The 21,947-nt window shown below is 38.2% G+C and overlaps 2 protein-coding genes across 2 annotated transcripts in view; one reads left to right on the top strand and one right to left on the bottom strand.

Annotated features, from left to right (window-relative positions):
- ANAPC10 (anaphase promoting complex subunit 10) overlaps nt 1-18,134 on the bottom strand; it is an 87,637-nt gene extending 69,503 nt beyond the window's left edge. The window contains exons 1-2 of the mRNA XM_077755926.1: nt 18,017-18,134; nt 14,451-14,577 (exon numbers count right to left, since the gene is read on the bottom strand). Of these exons, the coding sequence (XP_077612052.1) occupies nt 14,451-14,565 (115 nt within the window). The 5' untranslated portion in view covers nt 14,566-14,577; nt 18,017-18,134. The remainder of the gene's footprint in view (nt 1-14,450; nt 14,578-18,016) is intronic.
- Nucleotides 18,135-18,191: 57 nt separating this feature from the next.
- ABCE1 (ATP binding cassette subfamily E member 1) overlaps nt 18,192-21,947 on the top strand; it is a 28,705-nt gene continuing 24,949 nt past the window's right edge. Inside the window, exon 1 of the mRNA XM_077755925.1 lies at nt 18,192-18,321. The gene's annotated coding sequence lies outside the window, so the exon portion shown is untranslated. The remainder of the gene's footprint in view (nt 18,322-21,947) is intronic.

Raw genomic sequence — 21,947 nt, 5'->3', positions numbered from 1 at the left:
AATATACTTCAACATAATAAAGACTATATGTGAAAAATCCATAGCTTACATCACATTCAATAGTGAAAAACTTTTCCTCTAAGATCAGGAACAAGACAAGGATATCCACACTCACTTTTTTAAAAATTTTTTTAATGTTTTATTTACTTTTGATAGAGAGATAGAGACAGCATGAGCACAAGAGGGTCAGAGAGAGAGGGGGACACAGAATCTGAAGACAGACTCCAGGCTCTGAATTAGCTGTCAGCATAGAGCCAGATACAGGGCTCGAACCCATGAACCATGAGATCACGACCTGAGCTGAAGTCAGAGGCTTAATCGATTGAGACACCCAGGCTGCCCGTCCACACTCACTTTTATTCCACAAAATACTAGAAGTCCTAGACACAGCAACCAAATAAGAAAAAAGAAATAAAAGGCATCCAAATTGGTGAGGAAGAAGTAAAACTGCCACTAGTTGCAAATGACAAGATGCTATACATACAAAATCTTAAAGATGGCCAAAAAATATTAGAACTAATAATGGATTCAATAAAGTTGCAAGATACAAAATTAGTAAACAGAAATCTATTGCATTACTACACACTAATAAAAAAGAGGCAGAAAAAGATTTTAAGAAAACCATCTGATTTGCAAAAGAATAAAATATCTAGAAATAAATTTAACAAAAGAGGGAAAGATCTGTACTCTGAAAACTGTAAGACATGGATGAAACTAAAAACAACACAAATGGAAAATATACCATGTTCACAGACAGAAAAAAATAATATTGTTAAAATGTCCATACTTCCCAAAGCAGTCTACACAGTCACTTCAATTCCCAGCTAAATACTAATAATATTTTTTGTAAAACTAGAACAAATAATACTAAAATTTGTATAAAATAACAAAAAGGCCCTGAATAGCCAAAGCAATCTTGAGAAAAAAACAAAGTTGGATGTATCTCAATCCCAGATTTCAAACTATATTACAAAACTATAAGAATCAAAGCAATACAGCACTGGCACAAACACAGACACACAGATCAATGGAACAGGTTAGAGAGCCTAGAAACAAACCTACATTCATATGGTCAATTAACCTATGACAAAGGAGGCAAGAATATACAATGGGGAAAAGACAATCTCTTCAATATAGGATATTTGAAAAACTGGACAGCCACATGAAACAGAATAAATCTGGACCACTTTCTTACACCATACTCAAAAATAACTCAAAATGGATTAAAGACTTAACTTATTATAAGACCTAGAACCATAAATCTTCTAAAGGGAAAAACATAGGCAGTAATCTCTTGGACATCAGCCTCAGCAACACTTTTCTAGACATACCTGTTTAGGCAAGGGAAATAAAACAAAAATTAAAATATTATGACTACATCAAAATAAAAAGCTTTTGCACAGCAAAGGAAACTATCAACAAAACAAAAAGGCAATTTATTGAATGGGAGAAATTATTTGCAAATGATGTAGCCAATAAGGGGTTAATATCCAAAATACATAGAGAACTCACCCAACTCAACACCCCCCAAAACAATCTGACTAAAAAATGGGCAGAGTGTCTGAATAGACATTTTCCCAAAGAACAGTATGGAAGTTCCTCAATAAATTAAAAATAGAAACACCAAACGATCCAGCAATTCCACTGCTGAGTATTTACCCAAGGAAAATTAAAACACTGATTTGATATGATGTATGTACCCCTATGTTTATTGCAGCATTACTTACAAGATACGGAAGCAACCTAAGTATCCATCAATAGGCAAATGAATAAGATGTGCTATACAATGAGTTACTTAGCCATAAAAAAAGAATTAGATTTTGCCATTCACGAACATAGATGAACCTGAAGGGTATTATGCTAAGTGAAATGAGACAGGGAAAGGCAAATACCATATGACTTCACCTATGAATCTAAAAAACAAAATAAGCGAACAAACAAATAGAAACAGATTCATAAAAACAGAACAAACTTGTGGTTACCAGAACGGGGGAGGGGGTCCTGAGGGGTGGGCAAAATAGGTGAAAGGGATTAAAATTAGGTACAAATTTCTAGTCATAAAATAAACTATGGGGATTAAAGTAAAGCACAGGGAATATAGTCAGTAATATTGTAATAACGTTGTATGGTGACAGATGGTAACTACACTTATTGTGATATCATGTAATGTACAGAACTGTCTAATCATTGTGGTGTTTACCTGAAATTAATATAACATTGTATGTGAACAATACTTAAATTTAAGAAAAAAAAGAGATGAAGAATTAACTAACTTTTTTTTTAAATAGTTCATTGTCAAGTTGGTTTCCATATCACACCCAGTGCTCATCCCCACAAGTGCCCTCCACCATGCCCATCCCCCCTTTCCACTCCCACCATACCCATCAGTCCTCAGTTTGTTCTCAGCATTCAAGAGTCTCTCATGGTTTGCCTCCCTCCCTCTCCCCACTATTTCCCCCCTTCTTCTCCCCCATGGTCCTCCGTTAAGTTCCTCCTAATCCTCCTATATGTGCAAACATATGGTAGCTGTCCTTCTCTGCCTGACTTATTTTGCTCAGCATAACTTCTTGATATACTCTCTTCTCTTGGCTTCTATCCATGATCTCCCACTCTCCTAGTTTTCCAACTAGTTCAGTGGGCACTTCTCCTTAGTTCCCTTTGCGGATTGTTATTCATGCTATTCTGCCAGGCCTCAACATCTTGAAGTGCCCTGAGGCTTTACTCTTTTTTCTAAATACAATCTCTCTTTAGGTGAGTCAATCCAGTCTATAGGCTTATAATTATCATCAGTATATTGATAACACTCAAAATTTGTATCTCCAATCCAAATCTTTTCCCAGAGCTCCAAGGTTCTATAGTCAATTGCCTAATAAACACCACACTAGAATGCTGATCTGAAAACTAATCTATTTGACTCGTAACTTTGTTTTGACCTAAAAACTATTTTATTTCCCCACATACACTTTTTCAACTTAGGAAATAATACTGAGTTATTCTGCCAGACACCTAATAGTCAATCTGGAATCTTTCCTTTCCTTTACTAAGTCATGATTTTACCCACCTCTAAAAATACATCCCAAAGCCATCATATCTCTCTATTAGCAACCATCAGCCTAGTCCAAATCAACATCATCTGACATAAATATACCAGCCTTTCCTTCCCTGGTTTTCACCATTACTCTACCACCACCCATTCTTCTTGGTGGCGAGTGATTTTTTTTTTTAACTCTGTATCAGATCTTCTCATTTTACTGCTTAACATCTCTAGTGGTATCTCTTTGTACTTCAAATCCAAATTATATTTCAAATCCTAATTCCACCAGAATTCACAATCTGACTCATGTCTAATTATGTCTACAACTTCATCTTCTACCACTTCTCCTCCTTACCCACTAGCCACCAGCCACCCTAGACTTCTTTCTGAACCCCAAACATGCCAAACCATTTAGCTTAGAGCCTTTGAACTAGCTGTTTCCTGTGTCAGAGAGATTCTTTAGTCTTTGCACAATGGATTCTTCCTAACGTTTACACCTCAGCATAAATTTCACTTTCCAAGAGAGGTCTTTTTTTAATTTTTTTTAATGTTTTATTTATTTCTGAGAGAGAGAGAGAGAGAGAGAGACAGTGTGAGCATGGGAGGGTCAGAGAGAGAGGGAGACACAGAATCCAAAACAGGCTCCAGGCTCTGACCTAGCTGTCAGCATAGAGCACTACACAGGTCTCAAACCCACGAACTGTGAGATCATGACCTGAGCCAAAGTCAGATGCTTAACCAACTGAGCCACTCAGGTATCCCCAAGAGAGGCCTTTCTTGATCTATTTCTTATATTGCTGTTTTATTCTCATAAAAGCATATATTGCTATTCAATGAGAAATCCACTCAATCACAACTGTCAGTTATAGCATGAACTTAAAAAGATTTAAATTTAGTTACTTTTTAAAGAAAAACAAAACTTACACCATCGAATTTTGCCTCTAAAAATCAATTCATAAAAGCAACGTCTTGGCAAAAGATATAAATCAAGTGGAAAATATACCCTGAAGATATTCACAAAATACAGCCTCACTAAATCCTTATTTTTGTAGGCTTATAAAGTATCAAATATAGAGTCAAACATAGAGGATGTACCTATTTTTCCCCTTAATTTTGTTTCCTGACCTGGCATGAATTTAGTGCTTATGGAATTAAATGATTAGTTATTGTAATAAGACTCTGTTATAATGCTAGCAGCCACACAAATCTGACCTTTAGTTTTTCCAGTCTCTTGGGCAGGGACTGACAATTGTGCTGAATTGTGGAATTGTTTTGTGATGTGTCTTCAATCAAGCTGAATCTACTAAATACATTCCAACTTTAATCTGAGTGAAATATTGAACCAGTATTTCCAAAGACAGAAAATAACTTTTCAAAGCTCTATACCACTACCACATCATAGCAGGCAAGTAAATTTGTACTCCAACAAACTATTATGAACATTTTGAAAGTTTACTAAAATACTTCCATGTCACTTCTCACCTGAATTCTTACATGTCCTTTAAATGATTTCTTTACCTCTAATCCTGCTTCACTTCAATCCATCCTCTCTACACTTCTCAAATATGAACAAACACTGATTGTTTTACTCTGCTACTTGAAATTTTTCATTGGCTGTATACAGTGAGGTATCAACTGTTTAACAATGATCAGGCCTCTACCTAAAGCTTCACCTATGCCACTTCCTTTTGTTCTAGTTTTACCTAAAATTTTTGAATGAGCTATGTTTTGGCTCAGCTGTCCACCTTTGCGCATACTGTTTCTCTTGCCTTTTATGTCCTTATTCAGTGAAACCCTATTCTTGCTCCAGAATGTAAGACAGCATCTCCATAAAGCCTTCCCTGATCTGTCAGACAAAAAGCCTTCCCTGATCTGTCTGAGCCACTACTACACTGAGCCCATGCTTAGTAGAAAGCAGTAAGATACCACGAAACCTGACTGCCTTGAATCGCAGGATTCCCACTAATTATATGATCACTATCAAATTACTTAATCTTCTATAGTACTGTTTCCTCATTTGGAAAATGATAAAAATAATAATACATACTGCATGTACACATAAAGTACTCAGAACACTTAGTAATACTAAATAAAAGTTATAAACTATTATACTATATAATAATGCCTAGTTTAAAGCTATAATTCCTCTACTAGATTGTAAACTCCTTGATAGCCAGGATTCTGTCTTTTTTACCTTTTACTCTCTAACAGTGTTAGAGATTTCCACAATTGTTTGCTGCCTAAAAGTGAAAAATACCTGACCATAGCAAAGCAAAACCTAAACAATTAACCTTCTCGCTAATTGTTGTTTCTCATTAATAAAGAGTGGTCAGTCATTTTTTTTTTTAAGCTTTTATTTATTTTTGAGAGAGAGACAGACAGAGACAGAGCATGAGCAAGGCAGGACAGAGAGAGAGAGGGAGACACAGAATCCAAAGCAGGCTCCAGACTCCGAGCTGTCAGCACAGAGCCCAACATGGGACTTGAACGCAGGAATGGCAAGATCATGACCTGAGCCAAAGTGGGATGCCTAACTGACTGAATCACCAGGTGCCCTCAGTCAGTCATTCTTTATGTATAATCATATAATGAAATTTCACTGATGGGTCTAAAAATGTATGACACCAAAAGGATGAACTTCATAACTTTCATACCTAACACATTTTGTAGTGATCCCATTACTCTCCCGGCAGTGTTAGCTATTGTTCTTGTCTGGACCTCCAAGATGTCAGGGCAGTGGGGCATCTTCAGGGAGCCAGGTATGTGTTACTGCCCTCTACAAACTTTGTAGGATTAAAAGGATGTGAATGGACACTAATTTACATCCCATTATTGACACAGTAAGCCAGGAGTTTGAATTATGCTACTAGGTCAAATAATTGGAGGTATTCGATTTGAATGAATTCACAGAACTATTTGATACTATAAAAAATATTAGAAATTTCTGAAGCAGTCCAGGATGAAGGAAGCTGGAAAAAGGCATCACTCTCATTCAAACAAGAAGAGGCTAGATAAATTACGAATTCATAATTCTTCTTGAAAACATGACAGCTTGAAACAATACAGCAACCCAGAAGCCTAAAATCCAAGAAGGTGCAACCCTCAGCTTCAGGAGAGAAAGGATATATAGCCTGTCCCAACTGTGGTAGGGCATGGGAGGATGGGACAATGACCAAATAAGCACATAAGACATCAGGCAGAACTTTAACAAACTGCTAAAGGCCAAGTGTGGGCTGGCATAAAAATACAGCAATCTTGGCAGTCCCAAATATAAAGTGAACTCACACTGACGCTCAGACTCTTTTCCAAGGGCCTTTACCACATATATATGAGAAAAAGATTTGGGAGGAGAGCAGGAGACTAGAAAGGCTACTTCAATGGTTGCATGAAGAAGGGAACTGACCACCACTGCAGGAAAAGCAAAAAGCCCCACCCTCCTTGCCAAATCCTTCTCTCCAACAGAACAAAGGACTTAAGCTGCTAATGAATGAGCATCAAACCTACTGACTCCAGGATAGATATAGACCCATTCTTGCTGGGAGAAGATTAAAAGAAAAAACCCTCTATACCTGGAGTAGAGGCAAGGAACAGTCCTTCCTCTGGGGGTAGGGCAGAAAACTCTCCCACAAAAGACCAGCCACAGATACAAGGCAGAGGTTGGCTATCATATGTAGGAAGGACCAAAATGCTGAGAAAGTTCTATCTTGGAGGCCAGGCACATAAGGGACGTCTAAGATTGAAGCTGGACCAGGAAAACAGAGAAGTCCTAACTCTCATCCTCTACACTGAGTAACATGGTATAGCATTCTACTCCTGAAGGCAGGGAAAGAGCATGGAGAGACACACTCTGAAGCAGAGAGGTACAAAGATAGCTGAAAACTGAAAGTGGAGGAAGAACATTAAAAAACTACTCTTGGGGCACCTGGGTGGCTCAGTCAGTTAAGCATCCGACTTCAGCTCAGTTCATGATTTCATGGTTCGTGGGTTCGAGCCCTGCGTTGGGCTCTGTGCTGACAGCTAGCTCAGAGCCTGGAGCCTGTCTTCAGATTCTGTGTCTCCCTCTCTCTCTGAACCTCCCCTGCTCCCTCTCCCTCTCTGTCTCTCTCACTCTCTCTCTTCTCTCTCAGAAATAAATAAAACATTTAAAAAAATAATTAAAAAAAAAAACTCCTCTTGGGGGATGGGGGATGGGGGTGGGCACCTGGCTGGCTTAGTCAGTAGAGCTTGTAACTCTTGATCCCACGATCATGAGTTTAAGCCCCATGCTGGGCATGGACACCTACTTAAAATAGAAAAGTAAAATAAAATACATTTTAAAACATGGGGTACCTGGCTGGCCTGGTCGGTAGAATGCATGACTCTTTATCTCAGGATCCTGAGTTTAAGCCCCACAGTGAACATGGAGCCTACTTAGAAAACCAAAAAACAAACAAACAAACAAACAACAACAACAAAACCAAAAAGCTCCTCTGGTTGGAGAATACAGGCAGTAACCTCTTTGACATCAGCCATAACAACTTCTTCCTAGACATGTCTCCTGAGACAAGAGAAACAAAAGCATAAATAAATTATTGGGACTTCATCAAAATAAAAAGCTTCTGCACAGTGAAGAAAACCGTCAACAAAACTAAAAGGCAACTGATGGAATGGAGGAATATATTTGCAAATGACATATCTGGTAAAGGGTTAGTATCTAAAATATATAAAGAACTTGTAGGGGGGCCAGGGTGGCTGATTTGGTTAAGCACCTGACTCTTGGTTTCAGCTCAGGTCATGATCTCACGGTTCGTGGGCTCAAGCCTCGCTTTGGGCTTTGTGCTGGCAGTGCAGAGTCTGCTTATAATTCTCTTTCCCTCCCTCTCTGCCCCTCTCCTGCTCACCTGCTCTCTCTCTCCGTCAAAGTAAATAAATAAAAACTTAAAAGAGAAAGAACTTGTAAAACTCAACACCCCAAAAGTGAGTTATCTCATTAAAAATGAGCAGAAGACATCCAGATGGCCAAGAGACATATGAAAAGTTGTTCAGCATCACCAATCAGGGAAATACAAATCAAAACTACAATGAGATATCACCTGTCAAAATGACTAAAATCAACAACAGAAGAAATGACAGATGTTGGTAAGGATGTGGAGAAAGGGGAACCCTTTTGCACTGCTGTTAGGAATACAAACACATACAGCCACTCTGGGAAACAGTATGGAGGTTCCTCAAAAAGTTAAAAGTGGAACTACACTTTGATCTAGAAATTGCATTACTAGGTACTTACCCAAAGAATACAAAAATACTAATTCAGAGGAATACATGCACACTGATGTTTATAGCAGCATTATCTACAATAGCCAAATTATGGAAACAGCCCAAGTGTCCATCAAGTGATAAATGGAAAAAGATGTGGCATATACATATACATACATACACACACACACATATACACACAGAATGGAATATTACTCAGCCATTAAAAAGAATGAAATCTTGCCATTTGCAATGACATGAATGGAGCTAGAGAGTATTATGCTAAGCAAAATAAGTGAGTCAGAAAAAGACAAATAGCATATGATTTCACTCATATGTGGAATTTAAGAAACAATAAAAACAGGCAAAGGGGGGAAAAAAGAGAGAGGCAAACCAAGAAACAGGTTCTTAACTATAAAGAACAAACTGACAGTTACCAGATGGGGATTAAGGAGTGTACTTGTTGTGATGAGCGCTGGGTGATACATGGAAGTGTTGAATTGCTATATTGTACTCCTAAAACTACTATTACACTACACGTTAACCAACTGGAATTTAAATTAAAACAACAACAACAACAAAAAACCATCGTCTGGCAACCCCACCACCATAAGCACCAGGCATATTTAGAGGAATTTGAACCCTGTGAGGTACTGAAGGTAACCACACGAAAGAAAATAAAACAAACAAAAAACCAGGTCAATTCCTAACTAACTCAACCCCCACAATAAAGGACTGACAGCAGAAAAGAGGTATCCATTTCAAAGTGTAACTACCATTTCACTCAGTTATCTACTAACATGATATTTAGCATTCAATAGAAGATTAGGACACTCAAACATCCAAGAAAAACAAATATTATCAAAAGGCAAAATGATCAATAGAAATACACTCAGAGATGACCCAAATGTTGAACTACTGGACAGAGACTTCAAATAACTATGATTAACATATTCAGGAATCTAGGGGGAAAGGTGGATGAAATGTTCAAACAAATAGGGAATTTCAACTGAGATTAAAAATTTCTCAGGAGTCAAATGGAGGGTTAGCTGGCTGGCTCAGTCAGTGGAGCATGGGACTCTTGATCTCAGAGTTGTGAGTTCAAGCCCCACGTTTGTTGGAGACAGCTTAAAAATAAAATATTAAAAAAAAAAAGAGAGAGTCAAATGGAAAAGCTATAAATGAAAAAAACCACCATATCAGAGATAAAACTCAACAAAGCCAAAAAAAAGAAACAGTAGACTTGAAGCTAGATCAATAAAAAAATAGCCAGAGAAAAACAAAATGAGAAAAAAAAAAGGGGGGGTGGGGGAAGTACCTAAAAGCTATGGGACAATAACAAATGTTCTAGAAAAATCAAATGGTCTAGCATATGTAAAACTGAACTCACAGAAGGGCAACAGAGAAGGAATGGGTCGAAAGAAATACTGAAAGAAAAAATGGCCATGAATTTTCATAAAATAATGCAAGACATCAAACTAGAAGATACAAGAATCTCAGTGAATCTCAAACAGAACACACACATGCGCACGTGTACACACACACACACACAATGACACATCATATTCATTCTACTGAAAATCAAAGATAAAATCTTAAAGGCAACGAGGAAAAAAGCTACATTAACCAGAGCAGATTTCTCTTCAGAAACTCTGCAAGCCACAAAGTAATGGAATGACATCTTTAAAGAGGTAAAATGAAAAATTTGCCAACCTCGAATTCCATGCAGGGAATATATACCACAATACTAAAACCAAAATGAGAATTTTTTCAACCAAACATTCCTAGCAGACCTGCAACACATAAATAAATTAAAGAAAGTTCTTCAGGTTAAGAGGAAAATGATACTAGACAGAAAACTTGGATCTATTCAAAGAAGTTAAATTCCAAAAATTGAAAAAATTTTTAAAAAAGTATTTTTTATTTTTAAATGGTTCAAACTATAATTTAGCTTTTAAAACAAAAATAGCAACAATATATTCAGCAGTTTAAAATATGCAAAAGTCAAATGTATGACAAAGAAGGCATAAAGGATTAGGGGTAGAAATTAGAAGTATCCTGTTGAAGGATTCATATATCATACCTATGGTGTTATACTACTATGAAGGTAAACTGTGATGATTAGAGATATATATTGAAATCCTTAGGGCAGGGGCGCCTGGGTGGCTCAGTGGGTTAAGCGTCTGACTTCAGCTCAGGTCATGATGTCATGGCCCATGAGTCTGAGCCCTGCATCAGGCTCTGTGCTAAAAGCTCACGAGCTTGGAGCCTGCTTCGGATTCTGTGTCTCCGTCTCTCTCTGCCCCTCCTCTACTGCCTGCCTCTCTCTCTCTCTCTCTCTCTCTCCCCTCTCTCGCTCTCTTAAAAATAAAGATTTAAAAAAATTAAAAACAAAAAAACAAAAAAGAAATCCTTAGGGCAACCACTCAAAAATATCAAAAAGGATGTATAACCAATATCTTAATAGTGGAGATAACACAGAATTCTAAAAAAATAGTGAATTTATCCAAAAACAGATAGAAAAATAAGAGGAAAAAAAAATCAGTAGGATAAAAGAAAAAGAAAAATTCTAAGATAGTAGTTTTAATCTAATTACATCAATAAATAATGAAAAATCACAAATAAATAATAAACAATAAATGACTCACAATGAAAAGATGAAGAATATCAGATTAAATTAAAAACCAAGGGGTGCCTGGATGGCTCAGTCAGTTAATCATCTGACTCTTGATTTCAGCTCAGGTCAGGATCTCATGGTTCATGAGATCAAGGCCCACATCAGAATCTACACTGACAGTGCACAGGTTTAAATAAATTAAAAGCCAAGATCCAGTGCTGTCTATAAGAAATCCACTTCAAATATAAATATAAATAAATATAGGTATAAATATAAATATTTAAATAGTTTAAAAGGAAAAGAAAAAAACATCTGCTTCCCATCTTAAATGTAAAGAGCTTGGAAATGTCACTCTCATCCTCATAATAACAATGAAAAGAAGCCAAACCTACTGAAAATCAATAATACTTCTTAGGTCCAAAAGAGAATTGAGGTCACAGGGCAAACCACCACCCAGGAAACTAAAAAATCACAGAGAATCCCAGCTTACCAGAAGACGCAAATGCTGCTCCAGTAAGCAACTGGTCGGAAAACTTAAAGAGTAACTGACTAAATTGCTGGCAACTAAGTGTGGACTAGGTTGAGAGATTAAAAACTCCTAGAAGCCCAGCCTTGCAAAGAGCTCCACCTTTTCATGAATTTTACCTCTAGGAGCCCCACCAGGGCCCCTTCAAAGAAAGTTAAAGAACAGTATCTCTCACAAACACAGATGCAAAAATCCTCAAGAAAATATTAGCAAGAGGAAACCATGTATTAAAAAAAAAGTTATAAACCACAACTAAGTGGGATTTATTCCATGCATGCAAAATTGGTTCAACATTCCAAAATCAATTAATGTAATCCATCACATCAACAGGCTAAAGGAAAAAAAAACATATGATCATATCAACAGATATAGAGAAAGCATCAGACAAAATCCAACACCCATTCAACATGAAATCTACCAACAAACTAGGAATACAAAGGAACTTCCTCAACTTTATGTATCTATGAAAAAACCAACAGCTAACACCATACTTAATGGTGAGAAACTAAGAGCTTCCTTATTGAGATCAAAAATAAAACAAGGATATCCCTTCTCACCATTCCCATGCAATATTATAGGAGAAGCCTTAGCTAACACAGTAAGACAGGAAAAGGAAATAAAAGGTATAGATTGGGAAGGAAGAAATAAAAACAAATTTTACCCCTACAAATTCTACAGAATTTTACTCCTAAGAATTTACCCCTCCAAAATGAAACCTAAGTCCACACAAAAACATGTAATGAATGCTTACAGCAGCTTATCCATAATCACCAAATATGACGAGCAATTTTAGTTAACTATTGCTACATAACAATTACCACCAAAACTTAGCAGCTTAGAACTCACAATTTCTATGAGACAGAAATTTGGGAGGAACTTGATTGAGCACTTTGGTTCAGGAATGTTCAGAAGTGTACAGTCAAGTTATCTAAACCAATGAATTATCTGAAATCTTGACTGGGGCTGGAGGATCCATTCTAAGAGAGCTTGCTCATATGGCTGTTGACAAGAAACCTCAGTTCCTCATTGGCTACTGTCAGGAAGCCAAGGTTCCTTGCCACACAAACCTCTTCACCAGGCCCTTCTTTCCTCACAAAACGGCAGCTGACTTTCCTGAGTGAGTGACCAAAACAAGAATGAGGCATAGTCACAATGTCTTTTTTCAACCTAATCTCAGAAGTCACCTCTGCCATATTCTATCAGTTCCTGAGACCAATCCTGACACACTGCAGAAGAGGTCAACAGAAAGCATGAATACCAAGAGACAAGGATCACTGGGACCATTTTAGAAGCTGGCTACCACAAACCTAAATGTCCACTAACTGGTGAATAGATCAACAAAGTATGATATAACTATACAGTGGCATACAGTAATCAGCAATCAAAAGGAACAAATTACTGATAACATGTAACAGCATGGAAAAACTCACAAATACTAAGTGAAAAAGCCAGACCCAAAAAGCTTCATACAGTGTAATTACACTTACATGGCATTCTGGGAAAGGCATAACCAAAGGGACTGTCAGGAGATCAAACAGATCAAAGGTTGTCAGGAGCTGGGAAGGGGGACAGAAGACTGACTACAAAGGGGCATGAGGGAATTTCTTTGCATAATGGAAATACTCTATATTTGATTGTGATGACTGTATCAATTTGTTAAAATTCATACAAGTATACACCTAAAAAGGGTAACTTTTATTGTAAATAAATTATACCTCAAAAATTACTTACAAAGAGAGAGAGAAAGGAATCCTAAGAGGAAACAAGAGGCTTGATTGGGAATATTATACACTTGCTATAATTCCAGGTGTGCAGTAGTCCTTATGTGTAAATAGCAAATTTCCAAAGGAAACTTTGGAAAATGTTATTAAACCAATAAAATTATAATGTTCCTCAAGCTAAAAAACTTTCTCTGAGCTTAAGTCTACAGATTGAAAATGCACATCAAATTACAAGTTAGACAGATGAGAAAACATAAACATGTATCCTGACATATCCTGGCAAAAGTCTTGAACTTTAAGATAGAAAAGTTTAGGGGCTCCTGGGTGGCTCAGTTGGTTGAGGATCTGACTTTGGCTCAGGTCATGATCTCATAGTTTATGGGTTTGAGCCCCACATGAGGCTCTGTGCTGACAGCTCAGAGCCTGGAGCCTGCTTCAAATTCTGTGTCTCCCTCTCTCTCTGCCCCTCACTCACCTTCGTGCACGCATGCTCTCTCTCAAAAATAAGTAAACATTAAAAAAAAAAGAATAGAAAAGTTTAAATGCTTCAAGAAAGAAAGAACAAGTTACTTAGAAAAAAAGAGAGACAAGTATAGGCCTTCTTATTTGCAACAAAAAAGAAATGATGAAATTATACCTCAAATTTTTGAGAAAAGGGCCACCACCCAAAAATTCTACCTCAATCAAGAGTAAAATAAAAAATAAAACTTTTTAAAAGAAAAAGGGGTGCCTGGGTGGCTCACTTGGTTGGGCATCTGACTTCTGATTTCAGCTCAGGTCATGATCTCAACAGTTTGTGAATTTGAGCCCTCCATCAGGCTCTGTGCTGACGGTGCAGCGCCTGCTGTGGATTCTCTCTCTTCCTCTCTCTCTGCCCACACCACTCAAGTGTGCTCGCTCATGCTCTCTCTGTCTCTCTCTCTCTCAAGAATAAATTAAAAAATAAAACATAAACACTTTTAAAAAAAAAAAGTAAAACAAAGTTACCTAAGAAATACACAATGATTCAAAAAATGTTATCACCCACTTATCCCATCTAGAGAGACAGCCAACAAAGAAAATGCTCACCAAATAACTAAATCATTGCAGGGATAGAGGAGGATAAAAGAAGAGACCTTATGAAACATGCAGTTAACTTGAAGTGGAATTAGTAAAGCAACTGAGAAGAGATATATAGAAAATGAAAACTCATTTTAAATTTTAAAATTAAAATAAACCACCCAAACAAAAAAAAATATTAAAGTCAGCCCAGTATACAAGGAAACTGTAAGTTGTTACAACAAACAACTTTTTGGTTTTTGCTTTGTTTTGTTTTACCTGGTTTGCACGATGAGAGTGACCAAACGGCTTGTGACCCAATTTCCCGTACTGTCCCAGTCCTTTCCAACTGCTTAGGGTCAGCACCAGGAGGTGTCTTGTTTGGTGTGGTCATTTTAAAAATATTCTACAAAGAAAACAAGAATATCCACATTATACTAGGACCTGAACATCTTTCTACAAAAAGTAAAAATTAAAATTTAGTAACAAAATGGATCACTACTCTTGATATTAATCATCTGTTTCTCCCAACCAAGTACTAACCAGGCCCGACCCTGCTTAGCTTCTGAGACCAGACGAGATCAGGCACGTTCAGGGTGGTATGGCTGTAGACAATCATCTATTTCTCAAATGAAGTTAACATAACTCAATCACTGTGATTAAAAAATTGGAATTCAGGGGGCGCCTGGGTGGCTTAGTCGGTTAAGCGTCCGACTTTCGCTTAGGTCATGATCTCGCGGTTCGTGGGTTCGTGCCCCGCGTCGGGCTCTGTGCTGACTGCCAGCTCAGAGCCTGGAGCCTGTTTCAGTCTGTGACTCCCTCTCTCTCTGCCCATCCCCTGCTCACGCTGTCTCTCTCTCTCTCCTAGAAATAAAAAAAATAAAAATAAATAAAAAAAAATTGGAATTCAGTTTTTGTTTCTAAAATATAACATATTATGATTTATAAGATATGCAAAACAGGTGAGTATAATAGTCAAAAGGGCAGGGGATCAGAGTTTTAACTTGAGCCTCTCCTTTAACTAGGCTAGATGTCGGGCAGGTCTGGGCTTTATTTCCTTACCTGTAAAAGGGGGTTGGCTTGATCTAAAATTCTATAATGCTATACAATTCTATACCTCTAAAATTCTTTTTTTAAAAGGTTTTATTTTTAAGTACTCTCTACACTCAATGTTGGGCTCAAACTCACGACCCCAAGATCAAGTGTTACATGCTTCACCAACTACGCCAGCCAGGTACCCCTCTGAGTAAAAATTCTTAATTCAAATGAATTTTTTTCTTTAGAGAAGTTAAACTGAAATATCCTTATTCCAGGAATATGTAAATATTGGTTTCCATTTTTTATTTATTGAATGTAAATGTGCTTTAATAATTTATCTTTTTATTAAAATATAATTAATATACAGTGTCATATTGGTTCCAGGTGTACACATAAGGATTCAACAGTTTTATACACTTCTCCATGCTCCTAATGCCCTTTATGTCTCACCCATCCTCCCATCCACCTACCCTCTAGCAACCAATTGTTCTCGTATTTAAGTCTGTTTAATTTTGTTTTGCTTCTTAAATTTCACATGAGTGAGATCATATGGTATTTGTCTTTCTCTATAAGACTTATTTCATTTAGCCTTATACCCTCTAGCTCCATTCATGTTGTTGCAAATGGCAAGACCACATTCCTTTTTATGGCTAGTATTTCATCATGTGTGTGTTATCTATTTATCTATCTGTGTTTGTGTGTGTGTGTGTGTGTGTGTGTGTGTGTGTGTGTGCGCATTTTCCTTATCTATTTATCCACTGATGGACACTTGTGTTGCTTCCACATCTTGGCTATGGTAAATAATGCTGCAAGGAACAATGGGATGCATATATCCTTTCAAATTAGTGTTTTTATTTTCTTTGGGTAAATTACCTAGTAGTGGAACTACTGGATTATATGGTAATTCTATTTTTAATTTTTTGAAGAACCTCCATACTGTTTTCCACAGTGGTTACACCAATTCACATTCCTTCCAACAATGCACAAGGGTTCCTTTTTCTCCAGCATCCTTGTTAACACTTCTTATTTCTTGTCTTTTTGATTCTAGCCATTCAGACAGACATAAGGTGATATCTCACAACAGATACACAAAACGATACTCAACATCATTAATTGTCAGAGAAATGCAAACAAAACCACAATGAAATATTGGTCTCCACTTTAAATAATCCATTAAGTGAAACAGAGAAAAATCACTTCTCTGCCTAAGTTATCAAAAGTTCCATTTATATGTGCTCTTGCCATAAAAGATAATGTCAAAAAAATGGTTTCAAGGCGTGGAAATGAATAACTGACCTATTCTAAACCCAAAAATCTACTGCAACTTTCTCATCTTTTGTTAATCTTGGTAAGTCTATGCACATATGAAAAAAAATCTCTGGGGCCCCTGGGTGGCTCAGTTGGTTAAGCATCTGATTCCTGGCTTTGGCTCAGGTCATAATCTCACAGTTTGTGGGTTCAAGCACTGTGTCAGGCTCTCTGCTGACAGCACTGAGACTTCTTGGGATTCTGTCTCCCTCTCTCTGTGCCCCTTCCGTACTTTCTCTCTCTCTTGAAAATAAACATATAAACACTTAAAAAAATGTTTTTAAAGAAAAAAATCTCTGATAGTGAGTATGTAAGACAGCTTACGTAGTGCATAGCTACAGATACTGAACACCATTATACATGCTATTATAAACCTGGCCCAGGGCGCCTGGGTGGCTCAGTCAGTTAAGTAACTGACTCTTGATTTCAGCTCAGGTCAGGATCTCACTGTTGATGAGATCATGAACCGAGTCAGCCTCTGCACTGACAGCAGGGAGCCTGCTTTGGATTCTCTCTCTCTCTCACTCGCTCTTTCTCAAAAATAAAAATAAAATAAAATAAAATAAAACTTAGGACATCTGGGTGGCTCAGTTGGCTAAGCGTCGGACTTCAGCTCAGGTCATGATCTCAGATTCATAGGTTCAGGCCCCGTGTCGGCCTCTGAGCTGACAGCCCCAGGCCTGGAGCCTGGTTTAGATTCTGTGTCTCCCTCTGTCTTTGTCCCTTCCCTGGTCATGCTCTGTCTCTCAAAAGATAAAAGAAAAATGTTAAAATAATAATAAACAAATAAATAAACTTAAAAAAAAAAAACCTGGCTCAATAGTTCAGTATTCCATCTCCTTGAAACCTTTTAGATCTCAATTGTTTCCTAATCTCAACACAGCACTTGATGCTCATTAAATAATAGTAGAGCCATTAGACTGTAAAATTCTGAAAGGCCTGAGATTTATCTAAGTAAATTGCTAATTGAGCAATGAATAAATGGATGAAAGAATAGGTGCAGTCCTAAGCTAAAGTATTTGCCTTCTTCAACTTAAGTAAGGACTAGGAGACAAGTAAACCTGTGACTAGCACTGCAGCTGAATGTACTGCCGTTGTCAAATATGCAAAAATGTCAAATTGTCAAAAAAAAAAAAGCCCATAGCTACATAGGAGCAGAATTCAAATGTCTTGATTTGATACTGGACGCCACCAAGTGGAAAAAACACGGAGCTCGGAAAAGCCTGGGTTCCTGGCCACTCTTTCAAAAGCTGAAGCCAAGGGGAGAACGCCACCGCCAGCAGTACCTGGGCCAGACCCTGTCGATTCTGCTTCATACCCCTACTGAAAACACTGGAATGGGCAAGGGCTCTTCAGCGGCCTTGAGATCGCGAGCGGAAAAGGGGACTGAGAATGGGGATGAGAACGCATCTGCTTACTACAGAACCATTCTCCAGGACAGGGTGGAGGAGGGAAGCTCATGCACTTACAGCTTGCAGCCCCGGCTTGCCGCAACCTACCTTTTCAGGATACCCTGCAGCTCGGTGCCACTCCCACTCAGGACAGCCCGGCTTTCCCAACGACGTTAATTTGGAGTCGCAGAACAATGACGTCAGTTCTCGCCGTCTGGCCCTACCAACGCCAGGACTCCGCCCGTCGCTCCCTGCCGCGCGCGCGCATTACGTCCCTAAGGCATGCGCGAGGCGGTGGCTGAGCACCGCCATTTTGGCCGGCGGCCGTAGGAACACGCTGTGTGGGAGAGAAGTGAAAGGAAGAACTGACTCGGACTCTGACCTCTCCTCCGCAAGGGAATCGTTTTCTGCAGGTACCTGAATAGCCCGGGAGGGTTTGGCCGTTAGCAGTGGTCTCCCACGATGTAAAGACAGTAGGGACGTTGTAGGAGAGCCTTTGGTGAGGCCTCTAGTGTCGGCAGTAGAGGAGGCAGCGGCGCGTGGCAGCCGGCTCGGGAGGGACAGCTGGAACCGCCGAAGCGCGGGCGCCGCGGAGGGCTTAGAGGCGCGTCGCGCATCCCTTCCAGCTGACCTGGCTCTTGGCCACTGTTGCCAGCCACCCCCGCCAGGGCTTTCGAGAATGGACTTAGATGCCATTTCAGAGATACAATCTCCACCGTCTCCACTCCCCCTTTACTTCGCTCTTGCCCTATTACAGAGAAGAAGGCAACTTCAGAACTCAAAGCATCGTCTTCCCCCGCCCCCCATCCTTACCCTGACATAGTAAAACGGACATATTGTCACATGTGCGTATTTGATTATAGGAAGTCGTGGCCTTTTCTTCCTCGGCTTTTCTGGTGATTATGGAATGAGTCATAGCATTTTGTCGTCTTTATAGAAACGATGGCCAGTTGTCGCTCTACTTTTCTCACAGAGCAACGTGTTATCCCAAGTAGCCTCCCAGTTGAACGCCTTTAGCTTTTTGGATGCGCTTTATCTAAAACACTTGGTACTTTCTTCTTAGTGACTTGTTTCCCCCTCCTTTATATCTTAAATTGCATGAGATCAGGAGCGCATTGGTTCGTACCTTGTAGACACGAAGTCCAAAGCGTATTCCCACATCCTTTAAACTACATAAATCTGTTTTCTCTTTATTTGTGTATAGCAGTTAACTAACAGTGAGAAATAACTGTCAAAAACAATGGGGAGGGATGTGAGGGGTTATTTGGGGGATTTATTTTTGTTTGTTTACCTTCACTTCCACAGTGCTAGCTAAGCATTTATGGTAATGGCATTTGTGTTGCGTTTCTCAGTACATTTGTCTCATAATGCTGAGAATACTCCTCCTATATCAGCTACTTAACAACAGTGCTTTGTCAGTATTAACCAAAGTTTGTATCAAAGAGGGTAGTTTTTTCATGTTAAAAACCTTGTTATCCCCATAAAAAGATTTTTTTTTCAGAAGAACATTTAATACAATTTCTGAGGGAAAAAAGAAGTATTATTTTGTTGTCCCTTCTAAATGTCTTCAGTGAAGGATTCTGAAATCAGAGTTGTGCTCCACTCCCAACTTACATGTTTTATAAGGCTAATAACCCACAATAACCATTAAGTTGGAACATTTTATGTGTTACCAAGCATCATTCGTTAAGAGCAATCTTTTAAGTGCTTTCACATGGTATTACAATAATTTTGGTCTTAGACTGCAAAGGCTTTTCTTGATGCCTCACTACCTTTTTTCTTGCTAGCTGGAAGAATGACACTGAGGGTCATTGTTAAGAGTACCTACTTTGAAAACAGTTTGTCTTCGGATCTGAAATATCTTCATATTCCTCTTTGTTTCCAGGAGTCTGTTACTCAAGTCTCCCTCTGGCCCAGGCTTTACAGCGCTGTATCATTCTCATTGAAAAAGTAGGGATCTCTCCTTCCCAATTCTTGAAAATAATAGACAAATTTAATCAGTAGAGTTCAAATAAATAACAGTTTTACAAAGAAAATGTATTTCTTATTCTTTTTAAAAAGTTTTTTTTTAACATTTACTTATTTTTGAGAGACAGAGAGAGAGGAGATACAGAATCTGAAGCAGGCTTCAGGAACTCTGAGCTGTCAGCACAGAGCCTGATGTGGGGCTCGAACCCATGAACTGTGAGATCATGACCTGAGCCGAAGTCGGATGCTTAACCCACTGAGCCACCTAGGCACCCCTTTATTATTCGTAAATGCATTATAATTTATCACTTTCTTACATAAATCTGCTTATTAATCATCTGGTATGTTTTTGTTTTTCTACAAAAGTCATCTCTTATATTCACTTAGTTTTTAAAAAGGCTTGAAGTATCAATGAAACACTTTAGTAGGTTGACAGAAATAAAGGTTAATGTAAGCAATTTTGTGATGTAAGATTTATCCTTTAGAAGGACTTCATGTCATTCATTCATCAGGTAATTGTACGGTGTCCAGCTTTATTTTAATAGCTAACTAAAGAATCTTTAGTTTTCAGGAAGTTGTCACTTAGAATGAAAGCTTTTTATAGCAATTCAAAAGTTACTTGATTTTTCTCTTTTAGCCTTTATGAAAACTGGACCAGCTTTTAAAGGGGTAAACCATTACCATTCTGTTTATTACATAAACACTTGGTCTCCTTTTGGGTGATTTTTTTTTTTTTTTCTCAGTACATACTTTAGTGGATAGCTATCGCTATGAAATATTGGTAATTTTCAGTATTTCTGAAATCACTGTAACCTATAGGAAAACTATTTTACTATTTTTAAATTAATTTTCTCATTTATTCAACAGAAATACTTGAGCTTTTATGATATGATGGACACTGGTTTAGCCACTGGGCTGAACAGACAAGAAATACCTGCCCTGATGATAGAATACCTTTAACTTGGGGAGGGAAAAATACTGTGTGTAGAGAGAGAGTATATAAATACATGTATATAGACATATGTACACACATAAACCATATATACACATATGTATGAAATATATATTGTCCAGTATAGTAGACAGTGCTAAGGAGAAAAATAAAGCAAATCAGGAAGGAAAAGGCAAAGACAGTGGGTGTATTTTTTGGTAGTATAAGTTAGAGAAGGCTCACTGAGAAACATTAAAAATTTGAAGTAGTAAGCCTTGTAACGCCCTAGGGGAAATATCATTACAGGCAGAGGGAATAGAAAGGGCAAGGCCCTGCAGCAAGAACATGTCTGACATGTGCTCTAAGAAGAACAGGAGCCAAGGTGGCTAGATCAAAATGAACAAGAACTAGAGTAGTTGGAGATGAGGTCAGAAAGTATTACAGAGTAATCAGTACCTCATTTGTTATTTTAAGGACTTTGGCTTTTACTCAGAATGAGTAGAGAAGCCATTGCAGGACTTCAAGCAATAGGAGTGACACCATCTGGCTTACATTTTAAAAGGATCACCCTGGAGCCCCTGTGTGGTTCAGTCTGTTTGGCCTGAGTTTGGTTCAAGCCCTGCATTGGAGCTCTGTGCTGACAGCTCAGAGCTTGGAGCCTGCTTTGAATTCTGTGTCTCCCTCTCTCTCCGTACCTCCCCTGCTTTCACTCTGTCTCTCAAAAAATGAATAAATGTTTAAAAGATAGATAAATAAATAAAAGGCTCACTCTTACTTCTGTTATGAGAAGGAACTGTCAAGGGTTGGAGTAGAAGTAGGTAAGAGTAAAGCAGAGAGCCCTGATAGGGAGCTATTAGAGTAATGCAGGTAAGAAATAATGATGGCATAGACCAGAGTGATGAGAAGCGGCCAGATTCATGAAGGTGAAATGGACAAAATTTGCTGCTGTGGCATGTAAAATATAACTTCAAGGATTTGGGCTTGAGTAAACAGAAGACTAGAGTTGCCATGTAACAATGGGCAAGACTGCTAAAGAAGCAAATTTTGATTGGGACTTCTGGTGTTTAGTTTGGGAGATGTATATTAGACTTTCAGGGAGAGATTTTGGGTAGTCAGGTAGATAAACAAGTTTAGGGTTAG

The sequence above is a fragment of the Crocuta crocuta genome, unplaced genomic scaffold, assembly GCF_008692635.1.
Source record: "Crocuta crocuta isolate KB4526 unplaced genomic scaffold, BGI_CrCroc_1.0 scaffold112, whole genome shotgun sequence".
NCBI lineage: Eukaryota > Metazoa > Chordata > Mammalia > Carnivora > Hyaenidae > Crocuta > Crocuta crocuta.
This window is presented reverse-complemented; position numbering and strand designations above follow the sequence as displayed.